At 43.2% G+C, this 26184-nt stretch overlaps 1 protein-coding gene across 1 annotated transcript; it reads right to left on the reverse strand.

Annotated features, from left to right (window-relative positions):
- Positions 1–4651: 4651 nt before the first annotated feature.
- On the reverse strand, positions 4652–7600 carry LOC134288723 (uncharacterized). Its single transcript, XM_062854467.1, has one exon. The coding sequence runs from the start codon at positions 7598–7600 to the stop codon at positions 4652–4654; it is 2949 nt and encodes a 982-aa protein (XP_062710451.1).
- Positions 7601–26184: the final 18584 nt, after the last annotated feature.

A 26184-nucleotide genomic window follows, 5' to 3' on the forward strand; every position in this document is an offset into this window, starting at 1 on the left:
GGATCAAGTGAACCGAATGAAATGCGACATTGCACAATTGTGACTAATACATAGCTCTTTGAAAACCTTTGACTTGACTTAGACACGTTCAAAGAAAACAAACTTACAGCTTGTTGATTACTTCACCAAAAAATATCAATCATTTGAATGATTTTGCAAATGTGTAACATGCGCCGCCTAGTGGACCATTAACTGTAAGCCCTTGACTCACTTAACAACGTTGTCGAAGACACCAACTTTCTAAGTGGTGAGAGTCCTGAGATATATGAAATTTAGAATTTGCCGTTTATTGGTGGAATATCTAATTAAACGATCCATCATGGCATCGCAAATAAAATTATTAGAAAGTAGATTTTTGAATCAGTTTAACCAGACGGACCACCCCAACATAACAATAATAGGGAATAGGGTCAACAATTGAAAATATACTTTCTAAAACACAATATGTGTCTAAAAACTTAAAGCTGAAACTTAAACAGTTTTGCCTTCGCAAATACGGCTCTGGACCCATTGTGCAGTGTGGCGGCTGTATCACTTCCATCACCAAGCCACGTTTGTGTCGATCATGATGGCTTTCAGCCTCTTGTCTTTTCATGTGCAGTTATAGCCGTGCTGGTTAGAGCGCAGGATACTGTGTATCACCATGATAGTGTCTCGGTTCAATTCCCGCCGCCGCCCAAATTTCTTTTTAAACATGTATTGGTATTTAATGCCGCCGCTGCTGCCATGATCAGTCTAAAAATAGAACAAAAAATGAGAAACCAGTGCGACAGAGCACACGCACACATGCGAAATTTTCCTTTTCCAGATTCTAGGAAGCCAATACAATTTTTGGTATACTGCCACCTACCAATTTTTGTATTTGCAAGGCCCTAATACAATATTTGTATATGTTCCATACCCAATTGTATTAGAATCTGGCAATCTCAGGTTGCGTGTATGTACTATAAGTAAATTCTCAAACTATCAGTGTCTTAGACGAGCTCTAATTGTGTTGTTCAATAACAAACACAAAACCTAACAGCAGTCTTGCTCATGGGCTTCATAAACGTATGGAATATGTTGTTTAAACAATTATGCAACACAACTAGAGCAACAGACACACAAGATCGAATATTGTTTACGTTTTCACATTTAGCGGTTTCATTATCAATCGTCACTTTTGAAAAAAATCACTTTGATTTAGTAAATAATCTGCCAATGCACCCGGCGCTATGACCTCCGTAAGACCAAGTCAGCCAACGTAACCGATTCAGCTGGTTTAGTGGCAATACGTTTCTGTACTTCCCTAGAGACCAGGAGCACTACAAGCCAGCTCCATTTTCTTTCATCCCAAATGTGCCTACTTTTAAGCAGCATCATACGCTGTATCGGATACCACTGCAAATGCAGTGGCAGTGTTCTTCCGGCAAAGTTTTGCTGACCTTCTTACTCCAGTGCAGTACAGCGTTGCTTATTTTAAAACGGCACACGCAAATCGCCCCTGTAGCTTTAAGGATATAGAAGTAAACTTTCGAATATGAACTGCACCGAGACTGAATTTGAGCTGAACCGTCGTTCATTGATCTAAGATTCTACACACGGATAGCTATTTTGATGAGCACTACCAACTTCCCTCAGCAACTTGTTCGTGTGGACTTTCAAATTAGTGATTGGACGAATAATACTAATGACTCAATGGACTAATTATTAACGATTGCTCACTGGAAATTGCACAGAAACTAGAAAACTCTGACGAGCCTTTGGGCAGCAGCGCGATTGTTGACAAAAATACATTTTGACGTTTTGATAGACTTGGGAGTCGCTACACAAATATGTTGTAATACAGTTTTTAGCTGTTGCGATGATTACTGCAAAATCAAATAATAACATATTTGTGTTTGTATTGGAAAGAAGCTATCAAGACGTATTATTAACGTTGATAAAACATCTATCACATTTCATTATTGAGTTCCTCTCTGGATGTAATTTCAACGCTATTTTACCTATGTTTTTACAAATAAAGAGCATGATTAGTAGAAATGTTTTTGTTTCTTTGAAAAATTATTTTGATTACAGTGCTGGCTAAAAATATGAAGATGCAAAATGCAAGTCAAGCAAATTGTAATTACATATTAATTTCCTTGCTTGGTAAGAACTACAAAGAAATCAATTTTTCAAATTCTGAATATGAAAATCATATATGAGCGATAATTAGTAATTCGTCATATCTACCATTCATTCGTGTATAACCAAAATTTAAATTATTATCAAAATTTTTGATCGGCACTGTTAGCTTCACGAAGTTGTCGCCATATTTTTTTCTTTCACGCGGATTAAAAAAAATCTTCAAACCAGGATTATTTCGTTGATTTATGATATATTTTAGTCATTTCAATGGCGCTCCAATTATGCAAAAGTAAAATTATTGGTTTCACAATAAATCTTGAACAGCATGGCCAAACATGATTACCACCTCTGTGCCTGAGCATTTCAGAATTTATTTTCCGAAAAGAAAACGGCCATTAATGTCATCACTTATAAATCATCTTGATTTTTTCGTGCACTTAGCAAGTGTAGATTATATTGTTATATTATATGTTTTCGGAAAGTTTCTTCGCTTCAATTATCGAGGTTCCTAATTAAAATATCAGTTTATTACAAAAAGATATTCTGCAAGCTATATCGCTTTTAAACGGATCAATTGTAACATATGGGTATGTTATGTAATATAAGTGTTTTCTGCTAGTTGATTCATCTAAAATTAGCCTGATTTCAACCAAAGAATGTGATTGAATTATCTGAGTATTTTGTCAGTTTTAACTACAGACAAATAACTTGATGGTAACTGATGATTAGTGATACGTCAGGTGTGAACGACATAATTAGTATTATAAGTGTATCACAATACATCTTATATTACTTATAAGATGTTTTATAAGCCGCCATTTTTTGCGCTGTTTTGATTTTATAAGTGTCTAAAATCAAGTAAATAATACAAGGAAAATACAGCAGATTATGTTTTAAACGTTGAATTTTTACTATTATATAACAAGTTGTGTTACTTGGGTCGACCTTGCTCTTCGGTGGAACTTCGAAACGGTTCGACGTTAACGCTTCCTCCGTTTCTGGTTCCAGGCCAACGTACGTTAGCGGCCGAGAATTCAGGTCTACGGCCTCCGCTTTCGTTGTCAGCGCTTCGTCGGTTATCGTCCGCCCGTCGTTCAGTTTCATCAGTGCTGCCATCTGTGGCAGGTGCGGTGTTACACGCGACATCTCTTCTACATCTTCCACGTTCCGGAACGGGCTCAAGGTGTGCATGCTACTGCTCTCTTTCACTTGCTGCTGCCGCCGCTGCTGGTACGGCTGCTTCTGATGCTTCGTCAATATGAAGAGTTTCTCCGCGACTGACCTCCAAAAATACTGCTCCGCATTCTGGTACTCTTCTCGTTCCAACGGCACCAGTTTCTTTTGCAGACATGCACGGATCTCCTCGGTAATATACGGAACTTCTCTTTCTTTCGCTGACCAGCATTCCTCCGGTTGGTACTGGAACCCTCTAACACGAAACCATGGTCTATCTGAACGCACGCTATTCAGTTTTTTCCACTTCATCAACGCGTCGGCCACGTTGCACTTCGTCTGCACCAATCTCCATTCTGCAAGCCTCGTTAGACGACTGCGGATCTCGCCGAACCGTAAAGCCACGAATTGTTTATACCGACGGTGGTCGGTATGGATCCACTGCACGGTCTTCGAGTCGGACCACATAAAATGCTGCTCCACCTCCAACGGGATCGTCTCGCCGACGGAGTTCGCCAACCTCGCTCCTAACTCTTCAGCTCGCAGCTCCAGCCGAACTATGGGTATGTACTGCAACGGTGTTACCTGTGACCTCGCCACCACGAGCGAGCATAACGATCCGATGGTTGGCTCGATGCGGATGTACGCCACGACACCATACGCGTCGTGGCCTGATTCTACGAAAACGTGCAGTTGTATGATACGTATCGCAGTGAAAATCCGCCACGGAAATAGTAGCGGGGAATGCGCACTTCGTCGACTTCTGGAAGCCTCCGTATCCAGTTACTCCACTTCTCCGCACACTCTTCATCAATCTGCTGGTCCCACTCACATCCAGTACGCCACAGGTCCTGAATCAGCAGCTTCCCATAGAACGTGAAAATGGACAACAGTCCTAACGGGTCGAAAAAGCTCATCACGCAGCTCAACAGGATCCTTTTGGTCGGCAGCTTCTCGCCGGACAGGAACGGCTCCAGATCGTCTCTCAATTTGGTGGAGAACGAGAATTCGTCGCTTGCCGGGCTCCACACAATCCCCAGTACTCGCTCGGATCCGGACTCCTTATCCTCGCTGAACCGCACGCACTGATCCTCTTTTCGCTCTCCCATCGCATCCAGGAACTCTTCGGAATTGGAGACCCAGTTGCGGAGCTCAAAACCGCCTCTGGAGTGGACGTATCGTACTTCCTTCGCTCGTTTCACAGCTTCCTCGATCGTGTCTACGCTGTCGAAATAATCGTCGACGTAGTGGTTTTCGACGATGGCCACCGCCGCCGCTGGAAACTGTCCTGCAAACTCCTTCGCGTTCAGGTTCTTGACGTACTGCGCCGAGCATGGCGAGCTCGTCGACCCAAAGGTGGCTACGTCCATCACATACACTTGCTGCAGTCCAGAGCTACCAGCTCCGACTCCGACGCTTCGTGTGCGTAGCCTTTCACGAGATAGTCGGCGATCATGGTACGGACTTTGACATACAGTTCGGGATCCTTCCGCAGGCGTTTCTCCAAACACATCAGCCGCTTCACCGCCATAGGGTAGCTGTCGGGAAATTCGATGTTGTCGTCGTTCCACAGCAAACCCGTCTCGAAACGATCGCCGATCCTCCTCGTCGTCTTCTTCAAAATCTCCTTCGCTCTTCTGTCTTCTTCCGGCTCCGGAAGCAAGGCGATGGAAATGCCGGACTCCTCCAGCGTGTAGTGACTCTTCAGAAGAAGCTCCTGATTGGACACCGGGCTGCACGAATGATGCGCGACCATTCCGCTAGTCACGTTTCCCGGTCCCGTCGGCCCGTATACGGTCCAGCCTAGCTTCGACCTTACTGCTATCGGCTCTTCCGGTCGACCGATTCGCGATTCCAACGGCGCGTAAAGACGAATATCCTTCAGCCCGATCAAAATCTGTGGAGCGGCAAGCTGGATGTCGGTGATCGGTAGGCCTTGGAGATGCGCATATTGCCTCACCACTTCCGAAATGGCTACCGTGTGTTGTGGAAGCTTTAAACTCTCCACTGTGTGGGCGCTCTTTATTTGGAAACGTTGTGCAGAACCTCTCGCCGAGATGAAGAGACTCACACACTGCGAGTCTTTCTCGATCCGGGAAACTCCTGCGGTCCAAGTTACGCGCAAGGGCTGTGTCGCGCCTCGGACTCCTAAACGGTTCACCAGTGCCCGTTCGACCAGTGTGTACGATGATCCTTCATCCAGAAACGCGATAGTGTTCACGGAGTGTTTGCCACAGTGCAGCGTGACGGGCATCATCCGGAAGATCACGGTTTGTTTTGGCTGCGCGGCGTGAACGTTGCAGTTTAGTCCTGCGGCTGGCCTGACGAAATGGAGCAGCGGGTTGTGTCGTTCCTTACAGCCTTCAACGTTACAGCGGAAGCTAAGTTTGCAGCCGGCGTTACCGTGCTCATTCAGGCACAGTTGGCATAGCTTCCACCTGCGCACCGCTTCCCATCGTTCTCCGAGCTGGAGCCTCCGAAACTTCTCGCAGTTCCGGATCCGGTGATCCACTCTGCCACAAATCCGGCAGGGCTTCCTCTCCCTCCTGGGTGGACTCAAACTCCTATTCGCTTCCACGTCGTGCGAGTGCACGTAGCCGTCATGCGCTCTGCTTCTCGATCCTTTCTTCGATCCGGATTCTCCGGAACGGGAGGTACCTTCTCCATACGCTGCTACTTCGCTAGCGTCCTTCACGATGCTTGACAGGAAGTTTGATAACGTCCTCAGCGTCACCACTTTGGTCTTCCTGCGATATCGTACCCATTCCAGCTGGGTGCCAGCCGGTAGCTTCTCCGTCAGCTCCTGGATCAGCATCGGGTTGACCAAGTGTGTCGTTAGTCCGGTCGCTTCTAGGTGATCGGCAAGCTGCTGCACTACCACTCCAAAGCTGATGAAACTCGCCAGCCAATCCGCTTTCGGTGGCGCTGCATTGCGCACCTTCGCCAACAGCATATTGAGCAGTCGCTCTGGCCTGCCGTACAGCATGCGCAGTGTCTCCACAATCTTTGGGACGGATTTCGGCAGAAGCAGTCTGCTCCTTACCGCCTCCAGGGCCTCTCCTTTCAGGCACTCCTGTAGCCGCGCCAAATTCTCCACGTCGGAAAAGCCGCACGCCTTCGTCGACGTCTCGTAGCTGCTGATGAACATCGGCCATTCCTCCATCCTGCCAGAAAACGTTGGCAACTTCCTGGACAGGAATTGCCGAGCGGACATCAGCGCCTTCGTCGGTTCTCGCTGCCGATTCTTCCGCCCATCCTTCTCTTTTCCGCTTTTCCGACGAGGCTTCTCTTCCTGTTTCTCTTCTTCGGAACTTTCCGAACTTTCTTCGCTGCTCTCTTCCTCCTCTGCGGAGCTCTCCTCTTCCTCGCTGGAACTATCTTCTTCTTCTTCTTCGCAGCTTTCCACCTCTTCAGCGGACTCTTCTTCTTCCTCGGAACTCGCGCTTTCCGACTCAATAACTTCCACCACTTTCTTCATCTTCTTTGCTGTTTTCACCTTCTCGGGTTTGGGAACCCCTGGTCGTCCGAGTGGCGTCGAATCTCCGCCACGCCCGATCAAAAAACTCTCCGGCAGACTGGATGGACCACCAACCGGCTTCAGTGTCAGTTTCCGACAAACTTTCGGAGTCGAGTGCTTCTGGTACGCTCCTCTCGGATCTTCGAAGTCCGCTACCGTCGCATCCGCTTTTCCAGGCTTTCCATTCCTCGACTTTTGCTTCTCGAGTCCTTTCCCCGGCTTCTTTGTTCCGCTTTTCGAGCTTCCCACTTTACCGCCTCCGACAGCTTGATCCAGCTCCTTTTCACCATCGGCCGCTCCTGAATTCCGCTTCAGCTTTAACTGCTTCAGCTTCTCCTCCGTCTCCGTCCGCATTTGGTCGAGTTTCCTCTGATGGGCTTCTTCTTCCGCGAGCTTCTTCGCCATTTGCGCCTGTTCGAACTCGAGTTCCATCTCCCGCTTCTCTTTCTCCAGCTGCTGGCGCATCTCGAACAGCTCCTGCTTCATCTCCAGACGCTTCCGGTGCAAAATCTTCTCCTTCTCCATTTCTCGCTTCTGCTTCGCCTTCTCCGCTTCGAGCTCTTTTAGCCCCTCTTGCACATCAGCAGGAACAACACCTTCACTTGCACTTCCGACGCACTTCTGACAGCACCACGAAACGTCCTTGATATCAGCTGTGACGCCAACACAGCCGAAGTGATACCACCGCTGGCAGTGGTCACAAAATACCATTTGCGACTCCTCGTTATCAGGGCGGTCGCAAGCCGCGCAATTGAAACCTGTCCTGTCAGGACTTTGAATTTCGGGATTTGGTCGGAACATCATCAAATTTTCAAGATTGTTCCTTTTTGGACCACCCTAATTGAAACCAAATTTCCACAGCAGCACTTTAGTTATGGCAGCTTGAAACTGTTTATTATAAACGATAACAAAATATACAAACATTTACCATTATCATTTCTTTTGCCGTTCCACATCAGTAATTTTACTACTTACATTTAATGGTCTTTCTTATTTCTCCGGACCTGAACGGCGGGTTTCTGTTGCGGGTTCGGCTCACTAGGATCCTACGGACGAATAGCGAACAAATGCAAATAATATATACACAAAATTTGTTATATACTGCTCACCTTCACTAATCAGAATCACAAAACTACCACGATTTATCCTTCTCAGTGCTATTAGCTACCCGATCAGATTCTTTTGTAAAATAACGAACTGATTCTCAAATTGAAACGTACTTTAACTTTCCTAGCTTGAACTATACCGTTTCTGTTTGCTATCAAACCATTTTGTCCATCTTCTCACTTATCTTTTTAATGTTTTTATTTACTTCTACTTTCCTCTTACTCTCCCAACATACCTGCTGACATCTATGCTCAGCGCACTGTTCATCCATCCACGGGTGTTGTCTTGTCCTGTGTGGACCGCATGCTGCGCCCTGGTTGCGCCGTCGAAAAGTGGTACGGAACTGTGCCAACACAGCTCCTGGAGGAAGTACTGAATTAATTCTTGGAGGAGTTCCTTAAGGACAGACTTGTTAGAATCCCAAAATGTCCGCCACAATGGCCGATTTTGGCACCTACTCACGATTTCAAGCGCACAAATCTCTTCGTAAGCAAAACCAGCGCATTCGAGCTTCTTATTTTAAGCTTATTACAAGTGAGCAAGAACAGAATAATGAAATGCACTGTTGTTTGAATCTTGCTTCTTGAGATTTGTGCGTCTGAAGTTTTGATGCACTGTTGAAGCGGGATTCCAAGACGTTTGTCCTTAAAGAATACAAAAGGAATTTCTGGAGGAATCCTAAGAAGAATTCCTGGGAGAATCTTTGGAGGAATTTTTGAAATAAGTTGTTAAAGAAAAAATCACGAAAGAAATTCCCGAGTTAAGCCCTGAAGACATTCTTTGAGAAATCCCTAGAGGTTATCCTAGAGCAATACCTGTTGGGATTAACGGAGAAATCTCTAGAAATACTCCTGGAGGAATCTCTTGAAGAATGGAGGATGTTTTGCAGAAATCTCTTGAGGCACTTCTGAAAGAATCCCTGGATGATTTTTCTGGGAAATCCCTATTGAAATTCTCAGAGTAATGTCTGGAACAATTTCTAGAGAAATTTCTGAAGAAATTCGTGGAGGAATCCTTTGAGAAATTCAGACGGAATCCTTGGAGAAATCCTGAAGGAATTCTAAGAAGAATTCGTGGAGGAGAATTCCTCCAGTATTCCTCTTAGTAGTGTAATGAACACATTGACGTCGTCGCCAAATTCGAACCATCTCTTATCAAATCCAGCTGCAGAGTATTCAGAGAAAAGCATGAATCCATTACTTCTCCGTTAGCTGCGGAATCCAATGTTATGAAGAGGGTCTCCAGTTAGCCTAGTGGTTAGGTTTATGGATCGCCAATCCGGAGACAGCGGGTTCGATTCCCGTTTCGGTTGGGAAATTTTTCTAGATTCCCTCGACATAGAGTATCATTGTACTTGCCTCACAATATACAAATTCAGGCAAAGAAAGCCTTTCAATTAATAACTGTGGAAGTGCTCAAAGAACACTGAGTTGAAGCGAGGCAGGCTAAGTCCCAATGGGGACGTAGAGCTATGAAGAGGAAAAAAGAGAAGAATAAGAAGAAGAATTGGAGAAAATTTCTAGAAGGATCTCTGTAGAAATTCCGGAAATCAATCATTAGAGAAATCCCTGAAGAAATATCGAGAAGAAATCCCGGTGGATTCCCAAGAGGAACTCGAGGCAAATCCATAGGAGAAATCCTTGTAGGGAAATCGATGGAGAACTTGCTGGATAAATTGTTTGAGTAATTCCTGGCAAAATAACTAAAGGCGTCCGTAGAGTAATGTTTATAAAAACCGTAGAAGAGGGATTCCCAGAGAAATCCCTGTATAAATTCCTGGCAGAATCTCTGAAGGAATCCAAGCAGAAATTTCTAGGAAAATACCTGAATACATTTCTGGAAAGATCCACGTAGTAGTTTTTAGAGGTTTTTTTTTGGAAAAAAAATCACTACGGAAATTTCTGGATACGTCCCTATAGCTGTTCCTGTAGAAATAGCTGGGGAAAGTCTTGAAGGAATAACAACAATAATTTAAGGAGGAATCACAGTAAGAGTTCTTGAAGGAATCTCAAAAAAAAAAACACTAGAGATAACACATGGGAAATGTCTGAAAAATTGTTGGGGAAATATCTGAAAAGACTCTCTAAGAAATCTGCGGAAGAACTCATGGAGGAAGTGTCAGAGGAATTAAAAAAAGCAGTGCAAATTCCTGGAAGAATTGAAGCAGATAGGAATCACAGCATAAATTTGTGGAGGAATCTCACCACGAATTTCCGAATGGATATGCAATATGCAATTATTTTTTTTAAATCCCCTCTGGAAAATAGCGTAGAAATCTCTGGAAAAAATCCCGGCAGCAGTTCCTGAGCATTTCAAGCAGAAAATCTACGGCATAAATTTCTGAAGCAATCCCAACAAATATTCCTGATGGAATCCTAGGAGGCATCTCTAGATAGAGGAAGCAAAATTTACGTTTTCCAGATCGGGACGAGATTAACTCAACCCTCTATAAATGACCCTATCAAAAGAATAGGCACGCAGGTGAATTTCAAGGAGGTTTCATGGGGGTTTCAGAGGCGTTTCAAAGTGTTTCAAGGCGTTTCAATGCGTTTCAGGACGATTCAGGGTTTTTCAGGAGGTTTCACAAGAGCTCTAGGGGGCTTCAGAGGGTCTCTGGTGAATTACACGGATGTTTTATTGGGGTTTTAGAGGCGTTTCAATGCGTTTCAGGGCGTTTTGATTAGTTTCAGGGCATTTCAGAAGGTTTCCGATGCATTTGGGGGGGCTTAAGAGGCTCGCACGTGAATTTCACGAAGGTTCCATGAGAGTTTCAGAGGCGTTTAAAAGCGTTTTAAGGCGTTTCAGTGCGTTTCAAAAGGTTTCAGAGGGGTTTTAGGTGGCTTCAGAGGATGTCAGGTAAATTTCACTGAGGTTTTCTAGGGATTTCTGAGGTGTTTCAAAGCGTTTCATGGCGTTTCAATGCGTTTCAAGGCTGTTTCAGGGCGTCAGGGCATTTCAGGAGATTTCACAGGGGTTTTAGAGTGCTTTACGGGCTCGCAGGTAAATTTCACGGAGGTTTCATGAGGGTTTCAGAGGCGTTTCGAAGCGTTTCAAGGCGTTCAATGCGTTTCAGGAGGTTCCAGAGGGGTTTTAGGTGGCTTCAGAGGATTTCAGGTAAATTTGACGGAGGTTTTCTAAGGATTTCAGAGGTGTTTCAAAGCGTTTCAAGGCGTTTCAATGCGTTTCAGGACGTTTCAGGGCATTTCAGGAGGTTTCACAAGTATTTTAGGGGGCTTTAGAGGCTCGCAGGTGAATTTCACGGATGTTTTAAAAGGGTATTAGAGACGTTTAAAAGCGTATGAAGGCGTTTCAGGGCGTTTTAATGCGTTTCAAAGCGTTTCAAGAGGTTCGCAGTTGAATTCCACGGAGGTTTAATACGAGTTTCAAAGGCGTTTCAAAGTGTTTCAAGGCGTTTCAATGCGTTTCAGGACGATTCAGGGCATTTCAGGAGATTTCACAGGGGCTCTAGGGGGCTTCAGAGGCTCTCGGGTGAATTACACGGATGTTTTATTGGGGTTTTAGAAGCGTTTCAAGGCGTTTCAGGGCGTTTCAATTAGTTTTGGGGCGTTTCAGGAGGTTTAGAGGAGCTTCCGAGGATCTCAGGTGAATTTCACGGGATTTCAGATGCGTTTCAAGGAGTTTTAATGCATTTCAGGCCGTTTAAGGGTGTTTCACGGGGGTTTTAGGGGGCTTGTAGATCAGATGGCCTTACCCAAGAAACACATATGTTATATATAAGTTACGACAGCGCAAGTTTTGGTTGTATAGAAGTTTATTTTACGTTATTTCAACACAATGTTAGAATTACGTAAAATAAACTTCTATACAACCAAAACTTGCGCTGTCGTAACTCTATTATAACATGTGTGTTGCTTGGGTAACTCCAGGGTGTTCTCGGATACTCCTATACAATCATAGAACCCACCACTTGGTAGAACATAGATGCCTGGGGCTGTGTGAGTGCAAACCTCATTCTTATTGCTCTTAAATAGAACTAGTAGCCCTAGTAAATTCGATGACCTATACTCAAAAGAGTTCTTGGAGAACCTTAAAGAATCATTGGTAGTCTGTGGAGCGGACCTGGTGTGATGGTTAGAACACTAGACTATCACGCCGAGGACCTGGGATCGAATCCCACTCCCGACATACTCACAAAATGTGGGTTCTTCCTTCGGAAGGGAAGTAAAGCGTGGGTCCCGAGATGAACTAGCCTAGGGTTAAAAATCTCGTTAATACAGATATAAAAAAAAATCATTGGTAGATCCGATGACCTATCCGCAAGGAAGTTCTTGGAGATCCTCAAACTGGCAACGAACTCATCACTTAACGACACATAGCAACATGATGCTGTGTAAGTATAAATTTCATTCAAAAAGCTTCAATAGATCGCTGATTACGCATGTAGATCAGATGGCCCTAACTCCAGGGAGTTTTCGGATACTCTTAAGCTTTCAATCCTTAAACACTCCGTAAATGTCCCTTAACTCTTAATTCTGCTCTTTTCCCGTAAACCAACTTTTTCTGTAATCTTGAGTACTCCAACTGCTCTGAACGTAATCAAATTCCATTTAGGTAATGTTACCCAAATGGAGGGACCTACATAGAGTTTACCTAAATGGATCCTACCTAAATGAAGGTTTCAGTGTACAATTAAAATTCACGAACAAAAATGATAAAAAAGACTCTACCAAAAATGAATGCTCAACGCAATAACTGTTCAACTAGCCGGTTCTAGAAGAAAAATCAAAATAGCAGGCAAAAAAGACAATTTTAGGCAATATCATGATCGACCGTTGCTCCGTGACAGAGGCGTTCAGACCTTTTAAGAGGGAAACTACGATTACCAACACAAAATCCAAGTACTTGATTGCTCTGCCATGTACAGCATAGTTTTCCGATGTTATTTATTGACGATTTTGACTTTTTATCGCCAAATAGTCTATTTTTACATTACTATCTGAGTGCACTCCCGGTTGGAATGCTTTGTTCGGAAACTCTTTGAAAACAACATCAAATCAAGTTGTCCTATGTTTGATTTTTATTTTCTCAAACGTTGTTTCATGTTTTGTTTATACTCCCAAAATGTTGTCCCATAAATGATGAAGAGTGAGAAGTGAGCAATGTATGTTGTGTAATGAGAAGCTTGAGTGAACTGTGCGGAATGACCCGTGAAGAGTGCAGAGTTTGGCGCAGTGAGGAGTGACAATAGAGCATTGCCATGATAAGAGAAGAGTGAGCTGTGATTAGTGAAAGGTGAGCAGTGAATAATGCAGAGTGTGAAGCAGCGATGAGCGTGAGACAGTGAGCACTGAACACCGATGGGTGCTTGCTTACTAAGTACTGAGCCGAGAAGAGTGAGGAATGAGATGTGAGAAATTCAGGGTGAGGAGTGAGCAATCAAGAGTGGGGATTGAAAAGTTAGCAGTAAGTAGTGAGAATCAATTTTTACAAGGTATTTTCAAAGTATCCACGTATTACAGATATGGCAAATACTCATTAGATATTTTACTGTTTTTTTTTTTATATTACTTCGCTGAGTGAGAAATATTTCCGTAAAAATTCTGCTACTATATTTTTGCTTTTAATTACACTGTATCTCTCTAGATATCATTAAAAAAAATTACAGTTGTCAGATAAACTCTGAAAAAAAAAATTCCATTGTGAAACATAAGGAAGATATTGTCAGCTCTAGATGAGTTAATCTGCGTCGGGGCCACGCTTGGACAGCGTATAGTTATTGATATTTTATTGCTATTCACGCCCTCAACACGCCGAGGCAACAAAGCCCGAGACCTCAGGCCGGCCGGCCGCAATCCTTCGGGGCAGCTATCTTTTGTCTTTCATCGTCACTACCTACACCTTGGTTCGGATCCACAGTCCGCCGGCATCCCAGGTAAACAGCGAGGGTCAACCTTCCCAATGTGATGGTTTCGATTTCACATTCCGAAATGAGCTCGTAAAATTTGGAAGTGATACAAATGGGCCCAAAGATGCAACGACGAATTTCTTACGTCTTATTACTATGATTATCGCTAATAACAATATTTTTATTATTATTTAGAGACCCTTTGAATGCAGTTGGTGCAAATCTGCACCAGTTTTAAAGACACAAACACGAGCCGCACTGCCCGGAGGGATGGGCTTCCGAACTCCACCCTCGAGCCTTACTCTGTATCCTTTTCGGGTTTCCTTAGAAAAACGCGTGAAAGATAGGTCCCTTTAAGGGTCATCTAATTGCACGGGTCATTGTAGTCAACCCGGCCCAAGAAAGGAACCCAGCCTCGATCGATCGGTTTTGGTAATTTGCGGTTTTCCAACCGACTCGTGGAATGCGCTGCTCATTCATCGAAAGAAGATCGATCGCTTCCTAGGATACATTTCGGAAATTACAGGTTTGCCGTTGGTTGGCTATTTCCGGTCATCCATCGGTCACGTTTGATCTCGGGGACCCGTTCACATATTTTGATCCATTAACGACGCAAATTGATCGATCAGGACGACCTAATCCGACACGGGACGACTCAAGCCGGTTCGCCGATGGATGAGGCCGCCAAATTTGCTCGGACAAATAGTTATTTTTAACCTGCTTTTGCTGGGTCTCGGCGATACAACGTAAGGGCTTGAAGCTCGCGAAAAATTAATTGCAGTAATTTTTAACAAGAGAAAAACGACCGTCGTCGCTGCTTTTTTCCATCCAGTTTTGCTCATGCGTGTTCAACTTTCTTCGAACTTTATGCTCTTTCTCCTTAATGGTGTCTCTCCGGTGCGGTGTTCTTGTACACCGGAGAAGATGGATCGATCAGCGTCGCCTGAGTAGATGGAAATGACTTAGGTATGGTCCTAGTATGCATTTTTTGATATTTTCATTAATATTCAAGAAAATTGAGAAAAAATCTACGAAAAATATGTTAAAGAAATTTTAGAAATGATATCATTTTTGTCTGATAGAAAATTTCTTCCCTTTGCTCAGGCATCACCCAAAAGTTTGTTCACTTCTCCACATCTCCGTGACCGGTCGATCGGTCTTGGTCGTCCGGGGCGGTGATAACAATTACCCATAATTACACATTCGCACCATCCATCTTTCACCAATAAACTGTCTCCTGAGTCCTCCTGTGGCAGCCTCGGGGCGTCAGTGCTTGCTTACGTGAAAGCTCAAACATGATCACTACTGGCTGCCTGGTCTGTCTGGTCTGGTCACCGAACGCAAACAGCGATGGGTGCGTTTTGGATTGACATTTTCGCGTCGCTTTGGGCCATTTCACCCGCCTAGCGATGAGGTTGTTCTTGGCGGAGTGGGTCCAGTTAGTAGTGGTGAGGGAACGGTGGATGACCTCTTGGGACAGCGACGCTGCTACCGGTTCTGTCCTGATGAAAGATAACAATATCGTGAAAGCTTTCATCAGGATATTAATGCGCTTGGAGAAAATTGAAATATTAATTTTTACTGTATGTGCATAGCTTCATCCTGACATCTTGCATATCACGTGCTCACCAGGTCGATCAGAAGGCTAGCATAATGTTTTTATGCTGTGACAGCGGGTTACAATGATGTCTAGCAATTTGGTCAAACATTGAAGTGGTAATCTGAAAATTAATTTGCACGAAATTCGAAAAACGATACTATTCTCAACGAGAGCAACGAGGTGAAAAAGACCAGGTAGGAAAGCTGCACAATGTCTGGGATTTGCTTAAAAAAAAATGTAATTAAAAGGCACGAAATGTTTGCTAATTGACAAATTGAGAGAAGAAATTTGTAAACAAAAAATCGCGTTCTGATGGGATTGGAACCCACGACTCCGTATTCGCTAGACCGGCGCTTTAACCAAGTGAGCCATATGTAAGCAACATGTAACGATTCTGCGGAACAGAAAGCCAAATCGACTTTGATGTCTGGGATTTCTGATGCTTATTTTTTAAACTGACCTTTTTTCAGTTTTCAACATCGATGTCCCAATTAATATTCCTCGTACAGAATTCCTCAGAGAAATTTATGTGAATTTATTCGGAGAGATCGGAGATCGACCATTGGTCGATTCTTCATTCCTATACTAGTAAAGTTCTTCTTTTGCAGTGAAAAGCACAATGTCACGGAAGTACACATTCTGTGGCGTAGACCAATCTTTGCAGCCAGGCCCGTGCACAGAAGTGGCCCCAAGGGAGGGGTTACCCATGGTTCTGAGTGGAGCAATAGGTCACAAATCATGAATTGGGATTGAAAGTATGGGAAAAAATCATTGATTTTAAATTTATATATGAGGGGCCCAGAAACAAAGGGGTGTAAGTGACCATTTTGTCGATTTTTGTCTGAGTCATAAAATTCTTCAAATTTCAAACTTTCATGAACTTTTTTAAGGTTGTTTCTACGATGATTGGAATAATTACTATAAATCAGAGAAAATTGGGTTGATTTTGAAACTCCATACATTTTGTATGGGATGAGATATTGGTCAAAAACTTTAAACCTCATTTACTCGAAAGTGGGTATTTGTCACTTACACCCCTTTGTTTCTAACCCCCTCATATGAAAGAGAACTTTTTTCTGAGTCACTATGTTTCTTCAGGTTTTTGAACCTCATTTTGATACTCAAAATTAATTTCAAAGAGTTTTTTTAAATCACCTTTTGATAGCTGCGCAACTGCTTGACAGCTCCGCCTAGTAGATAATCCGTCGAGGTTATCAAATCGCTCCCATACAAAATTCAAATTGGTTTTGCCTTTCTCGTACACTAAGTGTACTGGAAAGGCTATATGTTCACTCCAAAAATGACTTTTTGATAGAAGGCTCGGAGTGTCGAGTAACATATACCAATCAACTCAGCTCGACGAATTGAGATGATGTCTGTATGTGTGTATGTATGTGTGTATGTGTGTGTGTGTACAAATAAACTCACATCACTTTTTGGCAGTAAACCTCAACCGATTTTAACGACCGACGGTTCATTCGGCGGGGAATCTGGTCCCATTGTTTCCTATTGAAAATGGTTCGGATCGGTCCAGCCGTTCCGGAGTTATGGCCATTTAGGTGTTCCGGAACGGTACCCCAGGAAGGGAGCAGATATGAAAAAGCATCAAACCTATGCATGCGACACATCAAACCATGGCATTTTCGATAACCTGATGAGCGGTAAGCAGAAAAATAGTCTAAGACCATATCTGAACCGGTAGTGTTCCGGAACCGTTTCCGGGTGTCCCGCCGGAAGTGGCCAAATATACAATTGAACCAAACCCATGCATGCGACACATCAAACCACGGCATTTTCGATGACCTGATGGATAATGAACAGGAAAACATTCTCAGACCATATCTGAACCGGTAGTGTTCCGGAACCGGTTCTAGGCGTCCCGCTGGAAGTGGCCAAATATACAATTGAACCAAACCCATACATGCAACACATTATATCACGGCATTTTCGATTACCTGATGGACAATGAGCAGGAAAATCATCTCAGACCATATCTGAACCAGTAGTGTTCCAGAACCGGTTCCGGGGTTCCCGCCGAAGTGGTCAAATCTGAAAAAGAAACAAACCCGTGCATGCGTCACAACAAATAGCGGCTTTTTAGATTACCTAATGCAACTAGGCCAGCAAGTGTTTCGGAATCGGTTTTGAGTGGCCGGAAGAGGCCAAATATAAAAGTAAACCAAATCCAGGCATGTGACACATCAAATCGTGGCTTTTGCGATATCCTGATGAACAGTTACTGACAACTGGTAGTGTTCCGGAATTGGTTCCGAGAGTCCCGTCGAAATTGTGAAACCCTGCATGTGTCACCTTCAATTTGCAACGTTTTTGGTTAACCGATGCACAGTTAACAAGACAATAGTGTCAGACCATATTTGGTTCAGCCGGTAGTTATCCGGAATCAGATCCGGGTAGTAAAATGTAAAATTCAACCAAACCCATGGATGCGGTACATCAAATCACGACCAGTCTTGACGACATTCGACACTTTTTACTACCTTCATTTCGCTACCGCAGTCGTGTGTCAGCTTGCTTTGTTACATTCGTGCGCTACCGTTACCTCTTACACACAACACGAGCAGTAGAACGAAGATCAATAAACATAAGAAAGGGTCAAATTAATGTCATCTGACACGATGACATTTGTCTAATTCTAGCTTTACGCATAGATTTTCAGCCAATTCCGATTATGAATGTTAATATTAGTTTATTCTTGCATGATGCATTGAATGCGACACATAGATGGGCAATATAGCTCTTACTATGGAAGAAGACAGGAATAACAAAAGCCGAACCGTCTCCTGAAGCCGCTATCGTCGTGAAGTGCATTCGTTTGACATTCTTGTTTCGAACAGTAGTTTGATGGCTTGTGTTGCGAATGTCGGAGACAAAAGGTCGACGAAAAGGTTCAAATGACTGTGATCTCTAACAAGACTGATCACGACTTATCGACAACCTGATGGAAAAATAGGGTCAGACCACATTAGATTCCTGGTAGTGTTGCGGGTTCAGCTGTGGCTTCGAAAGTGATTAGAAGTAGAAGTGAATCAAACCCATACATGCGATAAATCAAATCGCGATGATTAGGTGAAGGTGAAGAATTAGCAATAAAATAATCTCAGACTATAATTGGGACAACCGGTAGTTTCATGGAATCAGATCCGGGTATACCACCGGAAATTACCAAATATAAAAATGAACCAAACCCATACATACGACACATCAGATCGCAGATTTTTTGATAATCTAATGAACGGTTAGCAAGAAAATAGCCTTAGATCACATTACAGACTAGCTGTTGTGTAGCAGAACCAACGTTCATGTGAAAAATAAAATCGTGGCTTTGTTTAATGGCCTGATAAACGTTAGGTATGAACAACAGTGACGAATAGGTCTAAGTTCTCATATATGAAAGAGAACAAAATATAGACAAATCTAAAGCGATCTCATCAAATCGTACCATTCCAGATTCCTAAGGTATACATTTATAGCAGGATGGGTCAACGTTGAATGGAAATATAAGAATTTGATCGCGTCAACAGAAGATGGCGGCTGTTTTAATGAATTTTGAGCTCTAAAACTATGTAAAATAAGTGTATTTGGCATGGGAAATATGTTCGGAGTCCACCAGAGTATCCAAGATAGCAGTCCAAAATCCAAGCTAATGGCCCAGTATTCAAGTTAGCGCCTATTTGAAAGGATTTTTAATTCTTGCATTATGGGCATATTTTGTATGGAAATATGTCCAGAATTCAAAATTTGTAATCAGAAAACCCAAGCTGTGCGCTGTTTCACAAGGTCTGCAATATGACCATAGTTTGAATGGGGAAGAATGCCGGTCTTCGTCCAAAACTGGTAACCAGAAAACCATAAACGATATGCCAAAATTCAATACGGTGACTATTTTATGTAATTTTAGGTGCAGAATCCAAAAATGAATACCAGAACATCCAAGATGGTGTCTCAATGTTCAAGATGGCGCTTAGTTTAGTTGGGGTAGATATCCAAAGTCAAAAAATGATGTCCGAAATTTTACGGCTTCATAACACTTGTTTGGTTTGAATTTTGGATCGTTGTCTTATATTTTCTGAATATTGGATGTTCTGCTAATATAAAATGTATCCATATTGAGTAGATTTAGCAAGCAGTTTCCATTTTGTATTTATGTCAATGTCATCAACACGTCGTTTGAGTTTTGTTGAAAGGATATATTAAAGCACGAGAAAGGCATCATCACCGCTAGGTGGATTAATTAGGGTTTTTTTTAAAAGGTTTCAGTGTATCAAAATTCATGAAAATTTGGATATTGGCCCAGTTTGGCATGTAGATTAAGAATATGCAATCACATTTGGCGGGTTCTTTCTGCAAAATATTTTCTTTGGATTCATTCAATGGTAAGCATATATTACACTTACACAACCCGTCATAAGTACGGACTCGCTTGAAAAAGTATTGCAAGACTCAGTTGAATATTGCATTATCTTGGAAAGTTTAGCATCACCTCAAAACAACCACATATGTGCTGCTATATATATTTCAAATTTCTGAAAATATGCAAAGGTACAGTCTTCAGCAAAGTTGTTCGGAAGGTCGTTGACATCACAATGGCAAGCAGTTTGATTCGCAATTCTGCCGCTAGGTGACGCTAGTGAGCATGGAAAATGAGCATTTCTTACTAGTTCTCTCTCGTGACCTGATGAGATAGGAAGTCTTCGGCAAAGTTGTTCGGAAGGTCATGGACATCATAATAATAAGCAGTTCATCCCTAGATTCATCCACTTTATATTCAATAGGTTTAGGTCTAACTCACTCAATGTTCTTGTGATTCAGGTCTGATTCACTTTATATTCAAATGATTCATATCTGGTTCACTTTATGATATTCAAGTGATTAAGGTCTGACATTCTTCATAATCAAGTGATTCGGGTTTGATTCACTTCATATTTAAGTGATTCAGGTCTGATTTATGTCATATTCTAGTGATTCAGGTCTGATTCTGTTCTGATTCACTTCATATTCAATAGGCCCAGGTCTGATAGGCACGGTAAAGGCTGGGTATGCTGCGCTATTCAGATCCCATTGTGATCCACTAGCCTCTGCCCAGCAACTCCTATCCCTACCTCCACGCGGTACCGGCCGGAAACTATGAGCAACCTTAGTGAAGATCGGGTAACCAACCCCGGTGGGAACTTTGGTCGTAGGCTGACAGGGAAGGGGGGGTTTGCTTCGGCAAACCTGAGCGTCTGTTCTCCAGGAGGAGCGGCTCACAATAGCGTCTGATCCCCCTGTTAGGGGCGGCTGATCTACGTCCGAGTGCCAGGGAAGGACTCTAAGCTCAACTGTGCACTATGGTCCTCCGGAAAGTAGGGGGTTGGTGTCAGGCACTACGAGCCAGCCGTAAAAAACCATTGTAACGGAAAATCAGCAACAGAATAATACGAATCGAGATCAACGGCAACTACCCCAGCGAACAAAAAGGACTTGCGATTGGAAACTCGGTACGTGGAACTGCCGATCTCTCAACTTCATTGGGAGCACCCGCATACTCGCCGATCTACTGAAGGACCGCGGGTTCGGCATCGTAGCGCTGCAGGAGGTGTGTTGGACAGGATCCATGGTGCGAACGTTTAGAAGTAATCATACCAACTACCAGAGCTGCGGCAACACACGCGAGCTGGGAACATCTTTCATCGTGATGGGTGATATGCAGAGGCGCGTGATCGGTTGATGGCCGATCGACGAAAGAATGTGCAGGTTGAGGATCAAAGGCCGATTCTTCAACTTAAGCATAATAAACGTGCACAGCCCACACTCCGGAAGTACTGATGATGACAAGGACGCATTTTACGCGCAGCTCGAACGCGAGTACGATCGCTGCCCAAGCCACGACGTCAAGATCATCATAGGTGATTTGAACGCTCAGGTAGGCCAGGAGGAGGAATTCAGACCGACGATTGGTATGTTCAGCGCCCACCAGCAGACGAACGAAAACGGCCTACGACTCATTGATTTCGCCGCCTCCAAAAATATGGCCATACGTAGCACCTTTTTCCAACACAGCCTCCCTTATCGTTACACCTGGAGATCACCACAGCAGACGGAATCTCAAATCGACCACGTTCTGATTGACGGACGGCACTTCTCCGACATTATCGACGTCAGGACCTATCGTGGCGCCAACATCGACTCCGACCACTATCTGGTGATGGTCAAACTGCGCCCAAAACTCTCCGTCATCAACAATGTACGGTACCGGCGACCGCCACGGTACAACCTAGAGCGACTGAAGCAACCTTATGTCGCCTCAGCATACGCGCAGAATCTCGAAGCCGCGTTGCCAGACGAGGGCAAGCTCGATGAGGCCCCTCTAGGGGACTGCTGGAGTACAGTGAAAGCAGCCATCAACAACGCAGCTGAGAGCACTATCGGGTACGTAGAACGGAGTCGACGAAACGATTGGTTCGACGAGGAGTGCAGAGCGGTTTTGGAGGAAAAGGATGCAGCGCGGGCGGTAATGCTGCAGCATGGAACCCGACAGAATGTGGAGCGATACAGACAGAAGCGGAAACAGCAGACCCGTCTCTTCCGGGAGAAAAAGCGCCGCCTGGAAGAAGCGGAGTGCGAGGAAATGGAACTGCTGTGCCGTTCACAGGAAACACGCAAGTTCTACCAGAAGCTCAACGCATCCCGCAAAGGCTACGTGCCGCAAGCCGAAATCTGCAGGGATAAGGACGGGAGCCTCCTGACGGACAAACGTGAGGTGATCGAAAGGTGGAAGCAGCACTTCTACGAGCACCTGAATGGCGAAGAGAATGTAGGCACGGAGGACCAAGGCAGCGGAGGAAAGAACTATGTTGGTGCAGCAGAGGACGGGAACAAACCAAATCCCACGCTGAGGGAAGTTAAGGATGCCATCCACCAGCTCAAAAACAACAAAGCGGCTGGTAAGGGCGGTATCGCCGCAGAACTCATCAGGGCCCGGAAAAGTTGGCCACCTGTCTGCACCAGTTAGTAGTCAAGATCTGGGAAACCAAACAGCTACCAGAGGAGTGGAAGGAAGGGATAATCTGTCCCACCCAAGTAACACCGAAAACACAATCCGAAATTGCAAAATATTTACTTTGTCCTACAGCAGTTGTTATGAAGTTTCTCGAAACATATTATGTGATGGATATGTCGTTTTCATGATACCTAAAACTTATGCACAGTGATCTTCTATTTAGAAGTCTTATTAAAGATTATATTTTGTTTTTTCAAACAAACCTTGCATGTTGTTTTCGATTGTGTAGGGTATGTTCTAATTAAGTATACTTTGTTTGTTACCATACATGCTCAGTATGTTCTATATGTCATATTAGAGTAACATTCGCAGTTTCTTATTTGTGACTTGTTTTCAATCATGTTTGGACAAAACATGTTTATAATTAGTCGAATTTTGGTTTTCTGCAGTATGATAGAAAACATGTGTAACATAATCCTAATTCATTTTTTTTTAACAGGGACATGCTACACTACCGATCATAGAAAATGTGTGATTATCTAAAAGGGCCGATTTTACCGAGGGTAATGCTCTTTGAGTCGCTTCAATGTATAAACTGTGATAATTATTTGATACTTGATGTTTGTTGTCTTTCCAAATCGTGACAGATATCAAACCGTTCAAATACCAAACCAAACATGAAAACCAACAACAACCACAACAAAATTATCCACAAAAACAATATCAAGCCAATTTTGAATCATATCTCAAAATATGTATCATGCCATGTCACATAGTGCCATTTAATTTTATTTCTAACTTATTAAATATTTATCAAATATTCTATTATGTATCAATTATTTGTGATATGTATGTATAAACTTGACAAATTCTTGAGAATAATAAATCATGTTTGAGTTTTTGTGTTAAAATAAGATGAAAACTATTTATTTATTTTGATGCAAAATTCTTCAAAAATACTGATTTATATGGCGCATTAATTTTATCGGGCTACAATAGTCTATTTCACCGTAAAAAAATGATTGGCATTAAAATTTATGATCGCGGTATGGCAATTGGGGAGGCATTAAAGTGGCTTGGTGGAATTATTGATGCATGTCGGTTTTCGCAGTTGTCGATTTCTATTATTGACATTTTGAAACTTAATTATTTACAGCAATAAAACATCTTGATTGCCAAGGCACTGTTTTCTAGAACATACTAAGACACATAATTAAGTATGCTCAGATTCATATAAAACATGAATATGACATCACAAAGATGTTGCGCAGGCTCCACCTTCTGCGATTTTTCAGTCGTATAGCAGTCTGAAAATCGGTTTTATTGCTTCAAACCAAAACTTTGTAACTGGTCATATTGGAGTCGGAATAATTTCTATAATGTTGTGTTACTTGAGCATCCACAAGAAAGGCGACAAGTTAATGTGTGAGAACTTTCGAGCGATCACCATCTTGAACGCCGCCTACAAAGTGCTATCCCAGATCATCTTCCGTCGTCTTTCACCTAAAGTAAATGAGTTCGTGGGAAGTTACCAAGCCGGTTTCATCGACGGCCGGTCGACAACGGACCAGATCTTTACCGTACGGCAAATCCTCCAGACATGCCGTGAATACCAAGTCCCAACGCACCACCTGTTCATCGACTTCAAAGCGACATACGACAGTATTGACCGCACAGAGCTATGGAAAATCATGGACGAGCACAGCTTTCCCGGGAAGCTTACCAGACTGATAAGAGCAACGATGGACGGTGTGCATAACAGCGTAAAGATTTCGGGTGAACTATCCAGTTCATTCGAATCTCGACGGGGACTACGACAAGGTGATGGACTTTCCTGCCTACTATTCAACATCACCCTGGAAGGTGTTATGCGTCGAGCCGGGCTCAACAGCCGGGGTACGATCTTCACGAAATCCGGCCAATCGGGTTCTTTAGGGGTATCCCGATTATTTCAAAATCTGATTCTCCGCCCAAAAATTTGCCGAAATCCAAAATTTCATATTTTTTGGAGTCTGGGAACTATTTTTAAAATGCATTTAAAGTTTGTATGGGGAAAGTTTTTTGTTCGGGTCGAACTGTCACTTTATCGATTAAACTGTCATTCTGTCCACGACAATTAAATTAGTTTTGTTAATTTAACCATCAAAACAAAGGAATTGAAATCCAATAAAATCACGTTATACTCAGAAAAATGAGCTCTTTCGATTAGGATATAGAAAATAGCAATATTTTATTCACTAAACAACCCAATTTGTCTGTTTGCGGATGACATGGATATTATTGCTAGAACATTTGGAACGGTGGCAGAACTGTACACCCGCCTGAAACGTGAAGCAGCAAAGGTCGGACTGGTGGTGAATGCGGCTAAGACAAAGTACATGCTGGTAGGTGGGAGTGAGCAAGACAGACAAACCTTGGCAGCGATGTTACGTTAGACGGGGATATTTTCGAGGTGGGAGAAGAAATCGTCTACCTCGGTTCCTTGCTAACGGCTGACAATAACGTGAGCCGTGAAATACGAAGACGCATCGTCAGTGGAAGTCGTACCTACTATGGGCTTCAGAAGAAACTGCTGTACCATGTACAAGACGTTAATAAGACCGGTGGTTCTCTACGGACACGAGACATGGACGATGCTCGAGGAGGACCTGCAAGCACTCGGAGTTTTCGAGTGACGGGTGCTAAGGACGATCTTCGGCGGCGTGCAGGAGAACGGTGTGTGGTGGAGAAGGATGAACCACGAGCACGCTGCACTTTACGGCGAACCCAGCATCCTGAAAGTGGCCAAAGCCGGAAGGATACGATGGGCAGGGCATGTTGCAAGAATGCCAGACAACAACCCTGCAACGTTGGTGTTTGCTAACCATCCGGTTGGTACAAGAAGGCGTGGAGCGCAGAGAGCACGATGGGCGGACCAGGTGGAGCGTGATCTGGCGAGTGTTGGGCGTGACCGATGTTGGAGAGCTGCAGCTGCAAATCGAGTATTATGGCGGCAAATTGTTGATTCAGTATTATCATGAATTTGATGTTAACTAAATAAATGAATGAATGACTATTTATAAATGAACCATTTTATTCATTAATCACAATCATTAATCACAGATAAAAGCAAATTTTTATCAATTATCCTAAAAATCAAATAAATCAATAATCTTAATCATTCTGTATTAACGAGATGTTTCATCCTAGGCTAGTTCATCTCGCGAGTGACATTTTATAAATTTAAAAGAAGCTATTTCAGCTTTGATTATACATAAAATCTCGTTTTTACGATCACATAGTTTCATTTCAGCGTTTGAGATTGAACTTTAAAAAAACAACCTTTTATTTGTCATACAGTGTCGGACAAAACCGTAAGGCCACCAGCCATTTTTCACACAAAATGGACAACCGATAGTGAATAGTGAACCGATTTGGCTGAAATTTCGACAGTTGCTATGGACTTACGTGAATTTCGATTTGTATTTGATTGATTGAGTAGTGCTCACTACATCAAAAGTTACAGATATACGAAACGACAAAATAATAGAACAGTTTTCAGATTGCCATTACTAAAGGATGTATGAGAATATCTGATGCTAGATGATTGATAAACTAGTACTAAAATTAAGGATGACATTTAAATTTGGGGACATTTTTAGTGAAATGAACACAAATGACCATCATAAAAGTCTGAAGGTATTATTTTGTCGCACCGTATATCTGTAACTTAGGAAATGGTGAACAGAACTCAGTCAATTTAATAAAACTCAAAACTCTCGTAATTCCATGTCGGCTGCCAAAACCGATTTGGCTGAGGTTTACACGAAACC

The sequence above is a fragment of the Aedes albopictus genome, chromosome 1 (assembly GCF_035046485.1).
Source record: "Aedes albopictus strain Foshan chromosome 1, AalbF5, whole genome shotgun sequence".
Classification (NCBI taxonomy): domain Eukaryota; kingdom Metazoa; phylum Arthropoda; class Insecta; order Diptera; family Culicidae; genus Aedes; species Aedes albopictus.